At 39.0% G+C, this 21,961-nt stretch overlaps 1 protein-coding gene across 2 annotated transcripts in view; it reads left to right on the top strand.

The window, feature by feature from the left end:
• Positions 1–21,961, top strand: part of PDCD1LG2 (programmed cell death 1 ligand 2) — a 56,831-nt gene that overhangs the window by 24,516 nt on the left and 10,354 nt on the right. The window contains exons 2-5 of one of the 2 annotated variants that reach the window (XM_021006310.2): positions 934–1,002; positions 7,807–8,154; positions 12,277–12,549; positions 20,011–20,139. In XM_021006310.2, the coding sequence (XP_020861969.1) occupies positions 948–1,002; positions 7,807–8,154; positions 12,277–12,549; positions 20,011–20,139 (805 nt within the window). In that variant the 5' untranslated portion in view covers positions 934–947. The remainder of the gene's footprint in view (positions 1–933; positions 1,003–7,806; positions 8,155–12,276; positions 12,550–20,010; positions 20,140–21,961) is intronic. The other variant, XM_021006311.2, reaches the window with a different exon arrangement.

The following is a 21,961-nucleotide window of genomic DNA, read 5'->3' as shown; positions in this document are numbered from 1 at the left end:
TTATATTTTGCTTCTGTCAGATTGGCTTATTTGCTGCGTTACCGGGGTCAAATCGTTTTAACTTCCAGGTTCTCCAAATTGCCAAGCATTGATAGATGGAGTTCCCCATGACTCTATGATGTGCATGTTCCTTGTCTCCCACCCAACTTAGACATTTTAAGGGCAGGGACTGATTTATTTTAGTCTATTTCAAGCACCCAACATAACACCTTATGACATTGTGTGTTTGATCTCATCAGTATAAGGAATTACCCACAATAATGCAATTGTCAGAATTGGCAACCTCTCTGTAATTTAGCAATTCTCTAAAAGCACTTAGAGGTTACTGAGTCAGCATATTCATATTTGTGTGATTTGCCCAAGGTCAGACAACCAGTATGTGTCAGGCAGAATTTCCACTTCCAAGGTTGACCCTCAATTCACTAAACTATACTGCCTTTGGCTTTGTACAGAGTGGGTGCTTAATGCTTCCTAAATGGAGGGCAGCTAGGTGGCACAGTGGATAGAACACTGGGCCTGGATTCAGGAGGACCCGAGTTCAAATCTGGCCTCAGACACATAACACTTACTAGCTGTGTGACTCTGGGCAAGTCACTGAACTCCAATTGCCTCACCAAAAAACAAAAATGCTTCCTAAATGGAATTGAATTACTCTAGTTCAGCAAAGTATTCTGGGAAATAGGAGCCTCTCATTTGGATTGGAAAGGAAAACCTTCAGTATCACCCTCCACTCTTCCCACAGTGAATCAATAATAAATCTCTCATCTGCCCCCTCTTTACCTTCCCCAAGTGATTTGTTTAAGAGTCATTCCTCTGCTTCTGCGACTGGGAAAATCATTGACTCACAAGGTATAATGATTCACAGTCAGAGCGAGCAGCACAAAAAAACGACAGCGATTGATGGTGATTTTTCTGTGCTTGTCTCTCTTTCAGACCCAAGAAGCAAAATGTTCTTCCTTCTCTCATTTCTGATTGTGGGAATGAAGCTCCGCCTGATAACAGGTAACAATAACAACACCAACACCATCTCTGTGAAGCAGGTAGCACAAGTGTTATTGTCCAGGTTAGCTAGAGCACATGGTCAGGAGTCCCAAACCACTGGTGAGCCCAGGATCTTTGCATGATGAAGGTGAGCACAAGGATAGTGGAACACTTCCACTATCCAGGCCATCAAGGAACATATGAATGAATCAGGGACTCTTCCACTCAACAAAGGTCCTGAAAGCCTCCATAGAGAGTTGCTCTCTCTCCCCCTCCTTCTACAAAGAGCCTCATATTTAGGATTAGATACTGCAGTTCAAGCTAAATTTTTCCAAAGGGATTTTTTTTTATTTGCAAATGTTAATTTATCTCACTGACATGTGCATTTGAATTAAAAACATTTTGTTTTAATACCATGATAGAGTTATTAGCAAGGCAGCTGGATGATATAGTAGATAGAGTGCTGGTCCTGCAATCAGAAAGACCTAAATTAAAATCTAGCCTCAGACACTTGCTAGCTCTAAGTCACTTGACACTGCCTGACTCAGTTTCTCCATCTGTAAAATGGGGATAATAATACCACCTACCTCCAGGATTGTTGTGATGCTCAAATGTGGAAATGTACATAAATCACTTCATAAACCTTAAAGTAATGTTAGCTTTTGTTATTATTATTAATATTCTCCCCCCTAATCTTTTTTCAAAAAAGTTCATAGAATGTTAGAGTTGCAAAGTACTTCGGAGAGCTAGTCCAACCACCTGATTTTACAAATGAGAAAACTGAGGCCCAGAAAAGGGAAGTGAGTTGCCGATGGGTTTGCTGTCTCTTCTCTCTCTCCAAGAGAAGGTGGGATTTCCAGGCAGTGTACTGAGTTAGGTGACCTGAGCACTCCTGAAATCATGTTGAGGTTGGGATGCCCAGTCTGAATCACCTTGCTTAGTATGAAGGTCTCAACCCTTCACTCTACAACCATTGCCCTCTTCTTTCTTCAAAGTCAATTTGATTGTGTATTGATTTAGCTGACATGCTTCTCAGGGGCCCAGGGCAAGTTAAGAAATTATTGCCACATTGCTACTAAAGGATGACATCAGTATGAGCATTGGGCAATGAACAGATAATAATAACAACAATAATATCCAGCTAACATTATGTAAAATGCTATTAATACGGCATTTTTCAAATATCTCATTTTATCTTCACAACAACCCTGGTGCTATTATTATTATCATCCCCATTTTAGAGATGAGAAAACTGAGGCAGGCAGAGGTTAAGTTACTTACCTTCAGTTGCAAAGTAGGTGTCAGAGGCTGGATTCAAATTCAGGTCTTTTTGACTCCAGGTTCAGCACTCTATTTACTGTGCCATCTAGCTGTCCCTATATGCAGGAATATGTTTCATCTGCCATGTAGACATTCCCAAGTCCCAGAACTCCTGAACCCTAGGCTACATGGAGTTCATCAGAATTTTCACCAATCTTGGAGCCCTTGGCTGAAGTGACCCAAGGAATTATTGTCCGTCACTATAGGATTTTTATTCAATAAGCTGCATAATTCAGTGATTTGTTTGTAGTTTCCTGAAATTGTTATAACTGCTAACTCAGAGCTATGCCACACTGCAAAAATGCAAAACTTCACACTTCTCAGAAAGCCTTTAGTGGCATTCCTCAAGCCCCTGGCTCTGCTAACAGAAGAATACATAGGGATAAGTTTTCTTTGCACAAAATCAAAGGCAAGGTCTGATGTGAGAGGAAAATCCACATTAAATCTGAGTAAAGAGATTCTGGATTTTTTCTATTCCAATCTGTAACAGACAGTGCAACACGGCTGTATCCATCAATGGGCATTTAGTAGGAATATTTGAATAAAGCTTCCTTTCATAACTACTTGGCACTCAGAAGTGATATCAAAATAGCTAGCTTCTCTTCAAACAAAGCATAAGACAGTCAGTCAACAACTGTTTATTAAGTGTCTATTATGTTATGGTGACCATGTTAAGTGCTGGGGATTCAAAGAAAGGCAGATGTATGTACATTCATATATACATTCGTGTGTGTGTATATGAGAAAGAGAGAGAGCACACACATAGCATAGCACAGCAGAATTCTTGGCACAAAGCAGGTACTTAATAAATATTTGCTGATTCATTAATAGATATGCACAATAGAATCTCAGTACTTCCATTTCTCTAACACTGAGTAGTTTACAAAATACTTTTCACATATCATTCCTATGAGATTGATGGTGCAAATATTATTATTTCCATAATACAGATGAAGTTGAAGTGATTAATCTATGCTCACACAGGCAGTAAGTATCAGTAGTGGCATTTGAACCTGGAGTATTTCTTACTGGAATTTCTGATGCCCTTTCACATACACGCGTACGTATACACACACAGAGACACACAGACACACACACACATATAATTGAGTATGCTGTTCATACCAATAGGGGCAGCTAGGGGCCACATGGACAGAGAGCACTGGGCTTGGAATCAGGAAGAGTCATTTTCATGAGTTCAAACCCAATGCCTTCAGACACTTACTAGCTATGTGACCCTTCATTTGTAAAGTGAGCTAGAGAAGGCAATGGCAAACCACTCCAGTATCTTTGTCAAGAAAACCCCAAATGGGGTCATGGAGAGTTGGATGCAACTGAAAAAAACTGAACAACAACATTCATACCAATGCATATTAACAGCTTTGTGACATTTGCATTTGAATATGTTTGTATATTTATACATAATGGTATGATCCTAATCTCTAAAATAAAGATTATAGTTGCACACTTACCTTACAACACAGAGTTGTTGTGAGAAAAGTGGTTTCTAGGCTACAAAGCACTACAGAAATGGGAGTTATAATTATGTTTTTGGTTAATAACTTCATGTATTTCATTTCTACCAAGGCTTCTATCAACCAGGTTAACTGTTTGTATGAGGCTCTTTGCTTTAATGCATAACCAGGAGTAAATTTAACTGTATTTGGAGTTCCCCAGTGTATTTTTAGTTCACATAAGGGAGCTAAGTTCATAAATCACTTTTATTTGCAAGCAGCTTTTACCACTTCAATAATTCAATTCAAAAAACATCAAAGAAGAACCAAAAATGTTCCAATACTGTGCTAGATTCTTTTATTACAAAGATATAAATATTGGCAGCCATTGCCCTCAACAAGGTTACATTTTGGTGGGATATAAGGGTACACATTTAAATAAATACAGAGCAATTTGGGAAGGAAGAGAGCACTAACAAATGCAGAGAATTAGAAAGGTTTTATTGAGGAGGTAAAACTGAGCTGAGCCTACAGGAAGAAGATTCCGAGAGTCAGGTCTCAGGAAGTAGTGTATTCCAGGTATAATGGACAGTTTGTGAAAATGGATTGCAGGGAAAGATGGCATGTCAAGTTTGAGTTTGATAGTCCAGTTTGATTATTACATACTGGGGGAAGGGGAAGAGTGAAGGGGCATAATGTGAAATAAGGCTGGAAAGGTAGGACAGCCAGATTTTGATGAACTTTTTATGCCAGACTGAGAAGTTTGCATTTTATCTTAAAGGCAATAGTGAGCCAATGAAAGTTTTGGAGAAGTGGAATTTGATAACTGAACCCTAATCACTCCAACAAATCTTTAGCCTTCATTCATTTAGCCAATCACTCTGCATTCAATCAAAAACCCTTAATGAACACTTACTAAGTACATCCTCCCAATCAACCAGTCTAGTAATCAATGTAGGTGTCATTATGGACTCCTCACTCTCTTTCACATTCACTTTGGGAAATGTGGTGGTATCTTGGGAAGATGATTTTGGCAGTTGTGTGGAAGAAGGTTGGGAAAAGGATGAGTTTGGAAGCAGAGAGATCAATTGAAAGGTTATTGCCATAGTCCAAGAAAGAGATGAAAACTTGAATTAATTGGTGGTCCTGTGAATAGAGAAAAGGCAACAATGGTGAGAAATGTTATGTTTAACAGGAATTTGCAATGAATTAGATAGGTGAAGTAAAAGAGAGAGGAAAATCAAAGATAAGACTGAAGTTATAAAATGAGGTAAGTGGGAGGATTGTAGTGCCTTAAACAGAAATAGGGAAGTTCAGAGAAGGTTCAGGTTTATGGGAGAAGATAATGAGAAGAGTTTTGGATATACTGAGTTTTAGATGATGATGAGACATCCAGATATTCACCAGGCAGGACTGGAGAGATAAGGACTGAGTATATTAGGATTTGGGAGTCATCTGCATTGAAATAATAATTGCATCTAGCTGACTGATATCTACTTTCTAAGATATTTATTAATATGCCATTATATCTGTGAAAAATAATTCATTTATACCCTTATTCTATTTCAGTCAGTTATCAATCAATTTGACATGATTCTATAGAAATAGTGATTATAAATTCTATATATCAGGTCCCCAAGCTGTGAGCTACAGATTATAAGATCACTTGTGTAATTATAGGAAGCTAGCTAGAGGGGCTCCATCCTTGTTTTAGCTTGTCATGGTGACCAAGCCCAGTGTGATGGAGGTGACTCAATTACATGGAAAGTCCTCCAACTTATTTTTGGACTTATGCACCATTCTCTTTTGTCCAAATTGAGCAAGTGACCATCTTACGACCATTTAGTCAGTGGAGATGCCCCATGCTTCACCTAATCTGTGGAACCCCCTCCCCTGCTGATATGTTATTTTTATCCCTCAAGAGCAAAGTCTACCAGCCAATGAGATTCTGTATTTTACCACACCTTTTTTTTTTTTTTTGCATATTGGGGTATCAAACTCTATAAATACAAAGTCCTGGAAGAAGGGGGCATCTCAGATCATGTGAAAGATCTGAGGTCCACTTCATTAGAGGGGACCATGGACAACTTAATAAAGTGCCATTGACTAAAAACAAAAAAAGAAATAATAACTGAATCCATGGACAGGATGACATCACTAGTGGAAGGAACAAGTATAGAATAACAGGAGAAGAAAACCTAGGACAGAGCTTCAGGAAACACACATACTTGAAAAGGGGAGGGCTTTAGTTTAAAAACTTTTTTCTAGACTTGCAACTCAATATCTGGTAAAGTCAGTCAATCGGCTAGCATTTATTAGGCACTTACTATTTTCCAGGAACTGTGCTAAGCAATGGGGATACAAAAAAAAAAGGCAAAAGACAGTCCCTGCTTATAGTCTAATGGGGGAGACCAACATCCAAACAATTATGTACAAACTATACGTGTGTGTGTACACACACACACACACACACACACGTTATACAGGGGGAAAGCACTAGAATTAAGGGGTGGTCAGGAAGGGCTAATTGCAGACTGTGGGAATTTATCCAAGACTCAAAAGAATCCAGAAAAGCTAGGAGGTAGAGATGAAGAGGGAGAGAGTTCCAGGCGTGGGGGACAGCCAGCACAAATGCGCAGTCTGGAAATGAAGTGACACTGGATCACAGCTTACCTGCTGGGGTGTAAGGTGTAAGAAGACTGCAGAGGCAGGAACGGGGCAGGTTATAGAGATCTTTATAAACTAAACAGAGGATTTCATATTTGATCCAGAAGGCAATAATAAGCCACTGGAAATAATTGAATGGGGTATGGGTGTGGGTGGGGACTATGACATAGTCATACTTGCACTTTTGAAAGATCAATTTGACAACTTAGTGGAAGATGGACTGGAGTGAGGGGAAACTTGAGGCAGGGAAAACTAACAACAGGTTATTAAAATAATCCAGGTGCAAGTGGATGGAGGCCTGCACTAGGGTTAGCACTGCCCTGGTAGCAGCATCACAGAAAAAGAGAAGACAGTGTATATGGGAGATGTTAAGAAGATAGAAATGAGAGGACTTGGCCACTCATTGGATATGGAGGGTGACAGAGAGTGAAGTATCCTGAGAAACACTAACATTACTAACCTGGGTGACTGGGAAGGTGGTGCACCTCGCCCCAACCAGATGTTCACAGAGGGTTTTTTGATTGAATGAATAAATGATTGGGGTAATGGATGAAGACTAAAGACTGCTGAAATGATTAGCATTCAGTTATTAGAGCTTCATGGAAAGCCTCCCAACAAGGACCATGGGTCCACACATCTACAGCTGTGAGGGAAATAGGAAGTCATCTAGTCCAAACACTCATTTTATAGATGAGGAAACTTAGAGCAAAGGAGGTTAAATAATTTGCCCGAAGTCCCACAGGTAGGAAGTATAAGAGGTAAGATTTTAACCAGATCCTCTTATTTAAAAAGCAGTGTTTTTTCCACAATTCTATAGGAGGTTTAATTTGACATGAGACATAATTAGGAAAGAGCCCCACTACAGGATCTTAAAAAGGAGGTAGCTTGATAAATAGTGTTTGATGAAGATGATTTTTGATTGACTGTACTGAAAAGGAAGTGGAAACAAGGATAGTTGTGTTAGCCCAGGTGTAGAATGTTTAGGGACATAAGAAAGGGCACTGATAGTGTATCCAAGAAATAATGCAAAAGGAAGAGTTGCTGATACATGGAATGAGAGGAGGCAAAAGAAAGAGGAGCCTCAGATGAAGTTATGAGGCCACAGATTACACATTTAAAGACTGTAACACTCAGAAGCATCCTTAGAGACCATCTAGCCCAAACCTTTCATTTTACAGAAACATCTGAGGTAGGGGAAGAGACAATCATTAATGTTATACCAATAGTGACAGAGTCTCTTGATTTCTATTCAAGTGATCTGTTCACTGTACCAGGCAATCCATGGGGATGATATAGGGCTAGCCTTTTTTGTCCCAACTAAGACAAAATTGGGGTCTGTGGGCAGGTAATGCCATGGTAATTTTGTTTTGTTTTCCCCCCATAGGTTTATTTACAGTGACTGTTCCCAAGGAACTGTATATAGCAGACTTTGGAAGCAATGTGACAATGGAGTGTAACTTTGACGCTGGTAGACAAGTGGAAATTGACGCATTAAGAGTCACTTGGGCAAAGGATGAAAGGAAAATTGTGAATTTTTCTAGTAAAAAGGAAGACCTGGAAATTCTCAGTGAGCACAGTGGAAGAAGAATGACGTTGTTAGAGGACCAGCTGTCCCTCAGGAAAGCCTTGCTTCACATTAGGGATGTCCAAATAATGGATGCTGGCCAGTACCACTGCCTGATTCTCTATAGGGATGCCGCTGACTACAAGTACGTCACTCTGCAAGTAAAAGGTTGGTTATCTTGTAAGGGTGCGTGAACATATATGAAGGTGGGTGACAACGTGTAAGGATAAAAGGGTGAATAAAGGTATCTTCCAGAATGTGTGAGATCCATTGAATCTTGGACACAAAGGATTCCAGTTCTGGGCTTGATCAGACTTGGTTCCATTCCTGAGGAGACCTGACCCCAAACAGAGGGAGGCAGACATTTTCTTTGTATTTTCTGGTTCGTCCTCCTAGAAGAGGTAATCTTTTTCTCCACAAAGGCTATAGTTACAGGGAACACTTTCCAATGTTAAGCAGGCAGCATCCAAACCAATGACTATACCTCTGGAGCTCATGAGGCAGCTACCAAATCTGAAAGCAGTAATCTCTTGGAATCATTGTTTGATGACCTGTGTTCAAGGAAAGAAACACAAAGCAAAAGAGGCATCCAAGAATTTGAGGTCTCATCTCAGGCTCACCTAAGCAAGCATCTCTTCTCATGACCATGCATGCGGCTGCCATAGCTACTGCTGGGGTGAGAGATGAGAAAAAGACTCTTCCCCATCTCCTCCATGAGGCCTTTCCTGGTCCTCCCAATTATTTAGTGCCCTCATCCCCAAATGACACTGAATTTACCTTACATATATATATATTTTGTATTGATTTATCTGTGTTTATTTTGCTCCCCCCAGGAGACCCTAAACTTCTTAATGGAAAAAACTCTTTTGTCTTTGTACCTCCAGTGCCTAACACAATGACAGGCACTTACTAGGTCTTTGGTAAATGTTTCTGATTCACTTAAGCTGTCCAACAGTGAAAGAGGCTACCCCCAAAGAACATGGTCTCCCATTCTTTCAGAACACCACATTAGTAAAAGCTGAGTGGTCACTTACTATGACTGATATAGAAAAGATTACTCCCTGAGTATGAGGCTAGATCCAGTGACTCCTAACATCCCACCTCTTAAGATTCTATAATATATGATTCCATGAAAATTGCTCATCTTTTCTTAAGAAACTTGCCCTCAACCTAACTTCCACATTCTGTGGGAGGTAGGTGAGTAACACTTCCATCTCACTTCTCAAACAAGGAGTAAATGTCATTTTTGATATGGCTGTATATACTTAGATGTGTACATGCTGTTCCCCTGGATAGAAGGTAAACTTGAGGGCAGAGGTTGCTTCATTTTTGTTTTTGTAACCCTCTGCACTTAATATAACACCCAGCACATAGTAGGTCCTTAATGTTAGATGACTGTTTCCAAAATTCTGATGATTTTTTCTACCAAACTTCACTCTTTTATGTTCTTTCCTTTCAGCCTCCAATTCAAATCTCTAATCCACCCACTAGTCATTTTCTGACTAGGTTTGTTGTTTCCTCATTTCTGTCATGTCCAACAACACTTCATGATCTCAATTGGGGTTTTCTTGGCAAAGATATTGGAATGGTTTGCCATTTCCTTCTCCAGCTCCTTTTACAGATGAGGAAACCAAGGCCAACCAGGTTAAGTGCCTTGCCCAGGGTCACAAAGCTACTAAGTGTCTGAGGCTGCATTTGAACTCAGGTCTTACAGAGTCTAGGCCCAGTGCTCTATCCACTGCTCAATCTAGCTGACAAGTTTATTCTATTCAGTTAAAAAAGCAAACAAGCCTTTATGGCAACCTTGTAGGTCCCAGCTTTTCTACTTTTATCCTCTTTCCTGAAAATGGATACCAAAGTCACCATTTCATATGGTGCTATGTACACAGTGAAAACTCTCTGTAGATGAGGATGAGGATGATGATGATGATGACAATGTTTGCCTAATGTTCCATTCATGTTTCTCATTAGTCGGTAGTATTTCTCTATATATCAGGATCAATGATTTTCACCCTTAACTAGTGAGTGGTCTGAGAATTATATAAACTAAGCTGCCTTTCAGTCCTACCCAGGTAAGTAAAACTATCACCACTCTTGTTTATTGCTTCCATTCCCAGCTTTCTAGTTTCCCCAATTATCCCTATGCCTGAATAGGCTTTTACAAAAAGTATTAATTATTCATTGATTCATTCAACAAACATGGCATATCTACTGTGTGTAGAACACTGCTGTGGGTTCTAGAAGCAATCAGGGTTAGGGAAGGTTGGGCCCCAAGCTTTTGTGAAATTTACACAATAGTAAGTTACAATATTAATTTACATATAGTAATAGTAGGGAGAAAAGACACAAACACCGACAACCATAACACATGCTACTACATAATTTAGTGTGTTAGCAAGTTGCAAACCTCATAAAATTCTACTTCCTTCCAAAAAGCCTTCTCTGTCTGCTTGGAAGTCTGGTAATGATTTTCTCCACTTCTCACCCAGTGCCAACAAGCAACTCATATTTTCCACAGCTTACTGATGTCCGCAAATTAAGTCAATATTTACTGAATTAATTTTAGTTTGGTCCCTTGCTATATCATTTTCTCTGTGTTGTACAATTTATCTTTGTACAAAATAGCTAACATTTATCTAGTGTTTTAAGATTTGCACAGCACTTTGTAAATATTCTCTAATTTTATCCTCACAATAACCATGGGAGGTAACTGCTTTTATTATCCCCATTTACAACTGAGGAAACTGAGGTAGGCAGAGGTTAAGTGACTTGCCCAGGGTCATATAGCTAGTAAGTGTCTGAGGCAAGATTTGTACTCAGGTTTTCCTGACTCCACGTCCAGCATTCTAATCACGGAGCAGCTAACATTACCAACGCCTGTTTTAGGTCTTCAGTGTCTAACTTTTTTGGGGTAACAATACACAGAGAACAATTAAGTGTGTGAACGCTAAGTAAATACCATCAGCTCATGATTATTTGAGGGTATCTAGTCCCTGTTTCTCACTTCTCCAGCAGAAGAAATGAAAGAATCCTTGCCCTCATAGAGCTTACATTTTCTTGCTAGCTACTCCCACACAAAGCTTTAGTTGAAACAGTTAAAAAGGTATTCTCAGAGTTTTAATTAATTTTTCAATTCAATTAACACTATCAACCTCTCATAGAGTTTGTTTTAAGAAAAACAAATGAAATTAGGCTGTGTCCATGTTTTTATTTCTCTCAAGCTGGCTTAACATGTATTGCATGGGAGTTACAGTCCAAAACTGGGCCCCCCTAATGGGGTCAATTCAGAACTGGCTCAATTTGGGGCTTGGGTATACAAGGTTATATGCCCTTCGAAAAGTAGGTGTTCTCAAGGGGTGCCCATCAACTCTGATTGGTCAACACACTGGGAGGTGGGCTATATTAAAATGAAGGTCTTGAGTATGGATTTAAGTCACCTAATCCTGGTACAATACCTTTTCAACAGAAACTGGTATCTCCAGCCCATCATTCTACCTCCAGACAAAGGAAATACCTGTTCTATCAGACCACACTCCTCTCCCTGCCCTGCTCCCCGCCCCTTCTCTCCCACCCCATACCAGACCACTCCCAGTCTTGACCTATCTAGGCAGAAGAATCTGTCTCCACCCAAACCTGGGCAGCTTCCAATGCAATCTCATTATCAGTAATGTCCTGAAGAACTTTCCAGAAGGGGGCTGGCTGGGACTGAAGCTCTGATAATCATTTTTCACAACACTTGTTAGTCATCTGCTGAAATACAAATATGAAAAGTGACATAGTTCCTGCTCTCAAGGAGCTTATGGTCTATGGGGAGAAAGGGAGGTCTATCACCTGTAATTTAGTATTAATAGGTAGTATATGATAAGGGCAAAGGAAAGATGTAGCTAAAGTGCTCTAGGAACGTTAATGTAATTATATTTCCTCTCTTGGACATGATATCATTTGAGACCTATGATGATGATCACAGTTTCCTTTATTTTTAATAGCAAGAGAGAAGACTTCTTGCCTCCTAGTAGATCATAAGTTCCTTGAGGGCAGGAACTGGCTCATTTCTCTTATTTATATTTCATATATATATTTCTGCCTAGCAGAGCCCTGTACACAGTAGGTGATTAATAAGTATTTACTGAATTGAAAGATCAATTAAACCCTTAGATTATCTTTTTAACTGTTTCAACTAAAGCTTTTCCTGGGGGCAACTAGCAAGAAAATGTAAGCTCTATGAGGATAAGGAAGCAAGGAATAAAAGAAGTAGAGAAGGAAAACTTACGCCATTTTCATTTTTCCTAGCTTCCTACAAGACAATAAATACTCAAGTCATCAGGGTCCCAGGAAGCAATGAAATAGAGCTTACCTGTCAGTCTAAAGGCTATCCTCTGGCAGTGGTATCCTGGCTAAACATCAGTGAATCTGTGAATACCACCCACTCGAAGACCCCTGAGGGTCTCTATAACATCACCAGTGTCCTGCGGCTAAAGGAAAACACCCATAGGAACGTCAGCTGTGAGTTCTGGAATGAAGCTATCCAAGAAAGGACGTCTGCTATCATGAACCCTATTTTAGGTAACCATTGACTCCCCTTTCAAACACTGGTGGCTGCCAGTGAAAGGAGGGTGGCTTATCAAATGCCTTTTTTGGCAACAACATGTAATTGAGGCAAGTTCAGTAACTCATTTCCAGAGACTGCAATATCATCTTGCCTTTTCCCTGAGAAACCTAGACCCTTACTGGTGATAACCCACATTTTGATGTCTCTTAGGAGTTCCAAAGCTTTGTTCTCACAACAACCCCGTGAATATTTTTATTCCCTTTTTACAGATGAGGAAACTGAAGCAAAGTAACTGACTCATAATTGCACAACAAGTAAAGGTCAAAGTTGGCGTATTCAAACTCAAGCTTCCTGAATCTGAAACCAGAGCTCTTTCCACAATACCTCTCAGACTCTTAAAAAAGGGCTTCACAGTTGGGTTGGCTGGTTTTCTTTACAAGAGCCCTTGGCTCCAGGCAAAATGGCTTATTGTCCTTCAAATACTTCATGACTTTTCCACATCCTCTCCTCTCTGCCTAAATCTTACATGCCCTTCAAGAACCAGCTGGTATGGCTCTTTCATAAAAGTTTTCCAGATGACTCAGTCTTCCCTCCTCTACTGACCAAGTTGGCACTTGCTGTCTTGCCTCTTCCTCAGGATGTCTTGCTGCTGGTTGGCATCTTCCTGCCTATAATCTCAGCTCGGTTATTTACCAACTCTATAATTTTGGGCCAATAACTTAATCTTCTGGGCTTCAGTTTCCTGATCTGTAAATTCAGGGTGTAGGTCAGATGATCTCTAAGGTCCTTTCCAGTTTTAAATGCTTTGTTCTAAAGAGACTTCTTTGGTACTCTTCCAGCTGTGTGACTATAGGAGTCAGTCTTTGTAAGCCTCTGTTTTCTCATCTGTAAATGGGAATAGTTAGATGGTGTGGCGGATAGAGTGCTGGGACTGGAATCAGGAGGATCAGAGTCCAAACCCAGCCTCAGACACATACTACCTGTGTGACCCTAGGCAAGTCACTTATCCTTTGCCTCAATTTCTCCAACTGTAAAACGGGGACCTGGAGAAGGAAATGGTAAACCATTCCAGTATATCTGTAAAGAAAAGCTCACTGGGGTCACACACAGTTGGACCCTATTAAAAATGACTTAACAACAACAAAAATGGGAATAGTAATGCGTACAGAAAGCTTTAGAAAGCAGAGTAATAACAATTACAATCATTACCCTTATTTCTACCCATTGGGCTTACTCCAGGTTCCTGTAGCTGTGCAAAAACCTAATCTCTCTTCCAGATGACATCCCTCAAAGATCTGAAGACAGTAGCTTTGTCACTCCTTAGGTCTTCTCTTCTCCAGGATAAACTTTTCTAATTCCTTCAACCATTCTTATATAACATGGCAATAGGAATGGGTATGGCTCTTTCCCAGAAAAGCCCAGGGCTCTTCTCCCTCTTCATACTGTCAAGGTTGCATCAGTGACTTTGATAGTGTGTTCAGTATTTCCCTCTTTGGCTATTATAAATTTTTTACCTGGTCACTTTCTCCCAAGGTTTCCAACATTTCCATGTCACCAACCAGCTCTTCCTTGTTGGTGAGAATTAGATCTAGAATAGTAACATCTCATCACTTCCTCTATTTTCTGAGTAATGAAACTATTAGCAGGTGAAGCATTTGTTAGATTTTCTGCTTTTCAGCAGATATACAAATCATTCCTATTCTATCTTGTTTCTGTGCTAGTTTGAAATTCTTTTTTTTTGTAACTTTCACTTTTTTGTTATTCTTAATTTGGCAAACACTTCAACAAACATTTCCATCTACAAAGGATAGAAAAGTGGGGTTTTATATGAAACTGTGAATCTGTTATATACTGATTAGTTTTTAAAAGTATATAATAAATGCAACACATTAATTGCAAAGCTGTCTTTGTTGATTATGTCTTCCACTGAACCTCCTTATGTTCTCTTTTGTGCATTTTAATAAGTGCTATACTAGCACTTTTTTCTTTCCTTTCTTCTTTTTTTTTGGCATCTTTATTACTAATCTCTCTCTTCCCCCAAATTCTCCCTCCACCATCCCCAACCCTGGACAAAAAAAAAGGGTTTTTAAAATTTTACCTTCTAACAAATAAGCATAGTCAATCAAAACAAATCCACAAACATTGGCTATGTCCAAAAATGTAAATCTCATTCTGTATCTCTAAATCATCACCCCTCTGTTGGGAGGTAGGAAACACGTTTTATCACTGGTCTTCTGAAATCTTGGCTGGTCATTGTACTGATCAGAATTCTTAAGTTTTTCAGAGTTGTTTTTCTTTATAATATAATGGTCAATGTATAAACCGATCTCCTAAGTCTATTCATTTTGCTTAGCATCAGTTCATATAAGTTTTCCTGGGCTTCTATGACTTCATCCCTTTTGCTGTTTCTTACAACACAATGATATGATTGCATTCATATTCCATGATTTGTTTAGCCATTCTCCAGTTGATGGGCACTCCCTTATTTTCCAGGTCTTTGCTACAACACACACACCACACACACACACACACACACACACACACAGCTGCTCTGGATATTTATGAGCTTATGGGTCTATGCTTTCTTTTTTTTTTAAATCTCTTTGGGTTTTTGTAATATCTCTCAAGAGAAATTTGTGTATATGCTCCTTTTGGCAAGATAGCCAATAGTATACACCCACAATATTTTCCCCTTTGTTTACACTCACCCAGATGCTCTGCTTTGTGTATCCATCCTCAGGTTCATGGATTTCCATATCTTTTCTGACATAATCTAATCTTTTTTTCTTTTGAGAAAGGCATAAGCTTCAGTGATTCAATTCAACTCAGGAAGCATTTATTAAGTATCTACCCTGTGTGGCACTGCTCTATGTGCTGGGATACAAAGACAAAAATTAAATAGTCCTTGCCCTCAAATAGTTTACCGTCTGTGAATATCTTAGGTGCTCAATGCATATCTATTGATTGGATGTTACTGCTCTTGGGTCATTCCACTCCCAACACCCTCCCACAATGGATTGTGTTGACATCTATGCAAGGGCAGGAAAACTCTTTAGTAGCTGATAGTGCCCCTATGGTTCTATGGTTTCCTGATGTTGATACTATCAATGACTTCCCTGCAGTCACATTATCTTCAAGTCTCTTAATTTCTGTTTCCTAAAATGTTTCATGTGTTCCACTCCACTGCACTTAGGCTTGTTTGCCTCTTTTCTACCATCCATATTCTCATCAGACATCTGTTCTTGGCTTCTTAGGGTGACCACACTCTTCTCATAATTGGAGTGGTTGACAGCCCTTCTCAATGTATCATCAAGGCAAGCATGAGTGGAAATTGTGAACAAATGTACCGCAGCAGCTTATGGAATGACTTAAGATATATCCAAATTCTACCTAGAACTTACCATTAGCCACTTAGTGATATTTGACTCTTTGGGTTATTTTTTTTGTTTGCTTAAAACAGAATTTCTTCCTTGCGAGTTCATTTTTTTAAAGTACATGGCAGGGGGGATTTTTCAAATTTATTTTAAATTTAAATACAAAACAAGAAAAGAAAAAAAATTGTCATATACACAGCTGAACACAAGAAAGGATTCAATATAAAACAAATTTCTGTTTGAAGAAAACCTATATAATAAATATTACACATTATTTTCAATGCTGCCCAGCTTTTCTTTGCTTCCCCAAAGGTATTCTTTCGTTCTCTGTTGTACATTTTTTACTTTATTTTTTCCCCTCCTTCCCCACTCCCCTCCCCAAAGAAGGCTATATGTGTATATATATATATATATATATATATATATATATATATATATATATATATATATATATATATATATATATATACACACACACACACACACACACACACACACACACACACACACACACACACACACACACACACACATATACACTCATACACATATACGTAAGACTGTACTATGCTTATTTCTACCTGTCGTCTGTTTCTCCAAAGGTGGATAACATCTTCCTTCATAAGTCCAAGTCTTTCCATGTTTTTAAATCAACCAGCTCATCATTTCTTACATCACAACATTATTCCAACACAATCACATCCTATCTGAAAGTTTATCTATGAAAGTTTCCCCCCAATTTTCTGCATTCCTTCCATTCTTGGCTGCATAGATTTTATTTTATATAAAAAAACTTTAAAATAATCAAAATTATCCATTTTACACTTCAACAATGCTCTCACCTTATAATATAATTTAAAGTCTGATACTGCTGAATCTACTTCCTTTACATCTTTTTTCCAGTTTCTTTGAAGTTCCTGACCTTTTGTTCTTCTAAATTGACTTTGTCATTTTTTTCCAACTTAGTAAGATAACTTTTTAGTGATTTAATTGGGATGACATTGATTAGTTAGGTAAAACTGTCATTTTTCAAAATTATATTGGTTTTACCTACCATTAACAATAAATATTACTTCAATTATTTAGATCTGACTTTATTTGTATAAAAAGTATTTTATATTTATGTTCATATAGTTCCTGTGTCTCTTTTGGGAGGTATACTCTCAGGTATTTTATATTGTCTAATTATTTTAAATTATCTAAAATAATATTGCTGACACATAGTGTGGTTTCCCTAATTTTTTTTTATTAAATCTATTTTAGCTTTAACTTTGTCTGAGGTCATGACTACTACCCTTGCTTTTTTTAACCTAATAATTTCTATTCCTGCCCTTTATTTTATCTTCGTATCTCCTATATAATTTTATAGCATTTCCTGAAAGTAACATTTTGTTGAATTCAAATTTTTTAATCTGCTATCAGTTTCCATTTTATGGATAAATTCATTCCATTCATATTCTAAGCTATAATTACTTGTGTTATTTTTCTCCTTTTTTTCCTTTACTATTTTTCTTGTTTTTTGTTGGTTTTTTGTTTGTTTGGGTTTTTTTTTTGGTGAGGCAATCGGGGTTAAGTGACTTGCCCAAGGTCACACAGCTAGTAAGTGTCAAGTGTCTGAGGCCCAATTTGAACTCAGGTCCTCCTGACTCCAAGGCTGGAGCTTTATCCACTGCGGCACCTAGACGCCCCTCTTCATTATTTTTCTCACCCTATTCCTATCCCTCTTCTGCTTTACTTCTACCTACTAGTTTGTCCTCCTATTCCTTAACCTACCTACCCCTCCCAGAATCCATCCCTTATCCTCTCCTCCCACCCTATCCCCTTGCCCTCATTTCTTTCTGAATTTAGAAGAGTAAGGTTCCAGTACTACTCACCCTCCCCCACTAGCTTCTTCTGTATCAGTTTTTCCTTTTACACATTTGTGTAAGATATGAGATTTGTATGATATAATTACTCCTTTTTATCTCTCCCTACACAGTTTTATTTTTAGAATGCCCCATTATACTCAGCTCAGCCTGAGACTTTCTTTCAAACTACTCAAATAATAATGACAGTCATAAGAGTATTGATAATATTTTCACACATAAGAAGCAAACTATTTGACCTTATTGAGTCCCTTATATAAATGGTATTTAATGTTTACCTTATATTTCTCCTGGATAGTATATGTCAAAATTTCCCTTAAGTTCTACTGTTTTTGTCACAATACCTGAAAGTCTTTCAGTTTGTTAAATGTCTATTATTTTTCATGCAGGAGTATATTTAACTTTGATGGGTAAGTTACCCTTAGTTGTAACTACAGATCTTTTGCTTTATGAAATACAGTATTCCAAGACCTATGGTCCTTCAATGTAGTAGCTGCTAGGTCTTGTGTAATCCTTATTGTAGCTCCATGACATTTAAATTGTTTTTTTGTTTGTTTTTTTCATGTTGCTTCCAATACTTTCTCCTTAACCTGGGAGCTTTGGAACTTGGCTATGATATTGCCATAACTTTTACTCCTGGGAACTCTTTCAGATAGTGATCAGTGGATTTTTTCTATTTCTGCTTTGCCTTCTTCTTGTAACAGTATATCAAGATTTTTTTTCTTTTCAATCATAACTTTCAGGTAGTCTGACTATTCTTATATTATTTCTCCTCAATCTATTCTCTAGATCAGTTGTTTTTCTGATGAGATGTTTCACATTCTCTTCTATTTTTTCATTCTTTAGATTTCGTTTTATTATTTCTTGGTGTCTTAGAATGCCATTGACTTCTACTGGCCCAATTGTAGTTTTCAAGGAATTATTTTCTTCCTTAAGTTTCTGATTCTCTTTTTCACAATGGTTGACTTTCTTTTCATAATTTTCTTGATTTTCTTGGATTACTCTTATTATTTTTTTCCCCTGATTTTTCCTTGATCTCTCCTATTTGATTTTTAAAGTCCTTTTTAAGTTTTTCCAAGAACTCTTTTTGTGATTGGGGCCATTTGATGTTTCTCACTGAAAAACAAGTAGCTTTTTAAAGCTCCATTATCTTCCTCTGAATATGAACCCAGATCTTCTCTATCCCCATAGTAGCTATCTATGCTTGGGTTCTTTCTCCTTTGCTTACTCATTTTTATTTACTTATTTTTATTTCATTTTGTTTCTGGCAACTATTAGTGTAATCAAGTTCTCATCCTGAGGTGTGGGGAATGATATCCCAAACCTCAGGTCCTTCTTACTGTTATTTTCTGAGATCTGTCCCAGGCCTCAACCTTGGGCTCTAGGGCCCCCAGCCACACGGTCGGTCCCGCAAATGATCTTGCTCCCTGTGTGGTCCCTCCAGTGGCTGTAAACTATAGCTGTCCTCTCTCTACCCTGGAACTGAAACCAGGGACTCTGCTCTCCTGCAGGTGCCCACAGCTAGCCAGGTCTCTGCCCCACTGCTACTGCATTCACCAGGCCTGTGCTAGCTCCTTCTCGCCCACAGCAGCAGCCCAGCGCAGAACACATCAGGTCAGTACAGCTATGCTTGGCTTCCCTCAACAATGGAAGGTCCTTCGAACTTCTACTCAGCAGTCAGACCTCCACACTGTCAGTGAGACGAAAGTTTCTAAGGCTGAGGCTGCCTCCCAATCCCAGCTGCCCCCAGAACTTTTTTGTTGATTTGGCAGAGGTGGCCTAGAGGTGTTTATACTTCCTTAAGGCCAAACCTCCACCTTTGGAGGTCAGATCTTTCCTGGGGTCTTCTCAAATTGTCTTAGGAGAACAACTGCCTTACCCTGGTGTTTATTTCTGCTGCTCTGAGGTCAATGTACTGTCTTTTTTGTGGAGGAAATTTGGAGAGCCAAAAGTTTTCTGACCTACTCCGCCATCTTCCCAGAACCCCTCCCCCAAAAGTACATTTCACTAGAGCAGCTCAAAAATCTTTGCAGATGATAAACTCGAGTGGGCAAGAACCAACTTTGTTTAACCCGATTCAATCCAACTGGTAATTCCTTAGTACCTGATAAAAACTTATCCGCACGGTAGGTGGCATTAGGCAGGCAGCTCAGTGTAGCTGTTGATGGTGTGTATCCGAATCCCTGTTGAAACTGGCCATCTATTAACAGTATTCTGATGTAACTTATTTCTGCAGATGAAATTCCAGATGAAAAAATACCCCTGACTTATATTTTCATTCCCACCTGCATCATCATCTTGATTTCTGTGGCAGCCCTGATATTTCTCAGAAGACAATTCTGCCCAAAGGTCTCACACAGAATGGGTAAGCTCCATTGCCTATATGGCCTATATGCTTATGTTGCTTTGACTCATAATGAAAAAAGGGCTGAACTTTGTTGGAGTCAGGAAATCAGGCATTCAAATCTTGGCTCTGATCATTAACACCTGAGCAAGTCGCTTCATCTCCTTGGGCTCAGCATCTTCATCAAACTCATTAATTGAGTTTGAACTTTACAATCCGTAGGGACCTTTTTTAGCTCTCCGTTCTAGGTCTCCATGATACTTCTTTGATCTGTTGATTTTGATTTGATGTTCTCATAGTCTTTCCCCTAAACCAGTTGGTGCTGATCTTTGGTAAGCAGACACTTGTTTTCCTTTTTAAAATTTTTCTTTAATTGGGGGTTTGTGGGAAGAATGTTCTGTTCTTTCAAGCATGATTTCCTTGTTTTGCTCACTGTCTGATCCAAGGGTATGTTAGTGTTCATGAGATCCAGATGTTAACAGAGTAATTCTGCTGGCTCTGAGGACCACATTGGTCAGGGTCAGCCTTTCAGAGTGCATAGAAGCATACAGTCTCAGCATGGAAGGGACCTCAGTTGCTATCTCCTCTAACCCTTACTAGCCTCCCCTTGAAGACCTCCAGTAACAAAGAACTCGCTGTTTCCTGAAGCAGTCCATTCACATTTATAGACAACTCTGATTCTTAAGAAGTTTTTTTCTTATTCTGTGCTAAAATCTACTTACGTGCAATGGCCACACATTATTCCCAGTTCTGCTGCTCTGAGGCCAAGCAAAAATGTCAAATCCCTTTTCCAAGCATCAGAACTTAGGTCATTCAACTCTTGGTATGGAGCTCCTTTGACAGAGATAAGATCAAGCATTCTACAGAATCCTCAGGGGTGACTCAGCCTGTTTGATTTTAATTTCACTGCAGATTCATCTTTGACTCTCACCACTGTTAAGATTTCCTAGAAAATCCTTATAGATATCTCCCACCATAATTTGGGTCAAGTGTTTGGACAGGAATAGAAATAAAAATGAAGGGGCACCCTGCATGGTCTTTCTTTTCTTTCATCCTGCTGGCCCCCTCACTTAACCCTGTCCCCAGACTCTTGGACAAGACAGGAAAAGAAAGTTCCTTTGACTAAAACCCTGCAAAATGGAAAACCAGCTATGATGTCAAAAGTATTCAATTCTGGAATTAGAGCAAGAGAACCTAGTTTCCAATTCCAGCTCTGCTGTGTACCACCTTCGTGACCCTGGGCAAATAATTTCCCCTTCTTAGGACTCATTGCCCTTATCTCTAAGACTAAGTGCTTAGCCTAATGGTTCAATTCTAGCTCTTTTTATTTCCCGATTAGTAGATTTGGGTCCTGGATATTTGCCACTGGCTTTCATGAGAGGCCCCTGTCTGCAAATACAACAGAAGAGTTGGTAGGGTATGTCTGGTACTTTCCTAAACAATCTGTTTATCAGAACCAAGCTGGTCCCTCAAAAGGACCACAGTCCTGGTTCCCCATTCCAAAATAAGGAGGGAAAACAATCTGTACTACCATATGATACTCCAATTGAGGAATTGTCTCTTTTTTTTCGGCTTCTTTTTGTTTTATTAGCCTAGTTGCTGTTTTTATATTCATGTTCATCATGAGATAAAATCCTATCCTTTGTCCATTAGTTTACTAATGACTGTACTTACAAGGCTTTGGGGCAATGCACTAAGATCCACAGAACTGAGAACTGGAAGAGACCTTCAGTCCCCACGACTTACTGTATGAAGTACCGAGAACTGGGAGGGGCTAGGGAGGAGGAGAGGGGAAAAAAAGGGCAAGAGAAATCTTTGTCTCAAAGAGGAAGAATTACAGGAC

This window comes from Phascolarctos cinereus, unplaced genomic scaffold (assembly GCF_003287225.1).
Source record: "Phascolarctos cinereus isolate Bilbo 61053 unplaced genomic scaffold, phaCin_HiC Scaffold_4;HRSCAF=312, whole genome shotgun sequence".
NCBI classification, from domain to species: Eukaryota; Metazoa; Chordata; class Mammalia; order Diprotodontia; family Phascolarctidae; genus Phascolarctos; species Phascolarctos cinereus.
The sequence above is the reverse complement of the archived record's forward strand: the minus strand, read 5'-3'. Positions and strand labels throughout refer to the sequence as shown.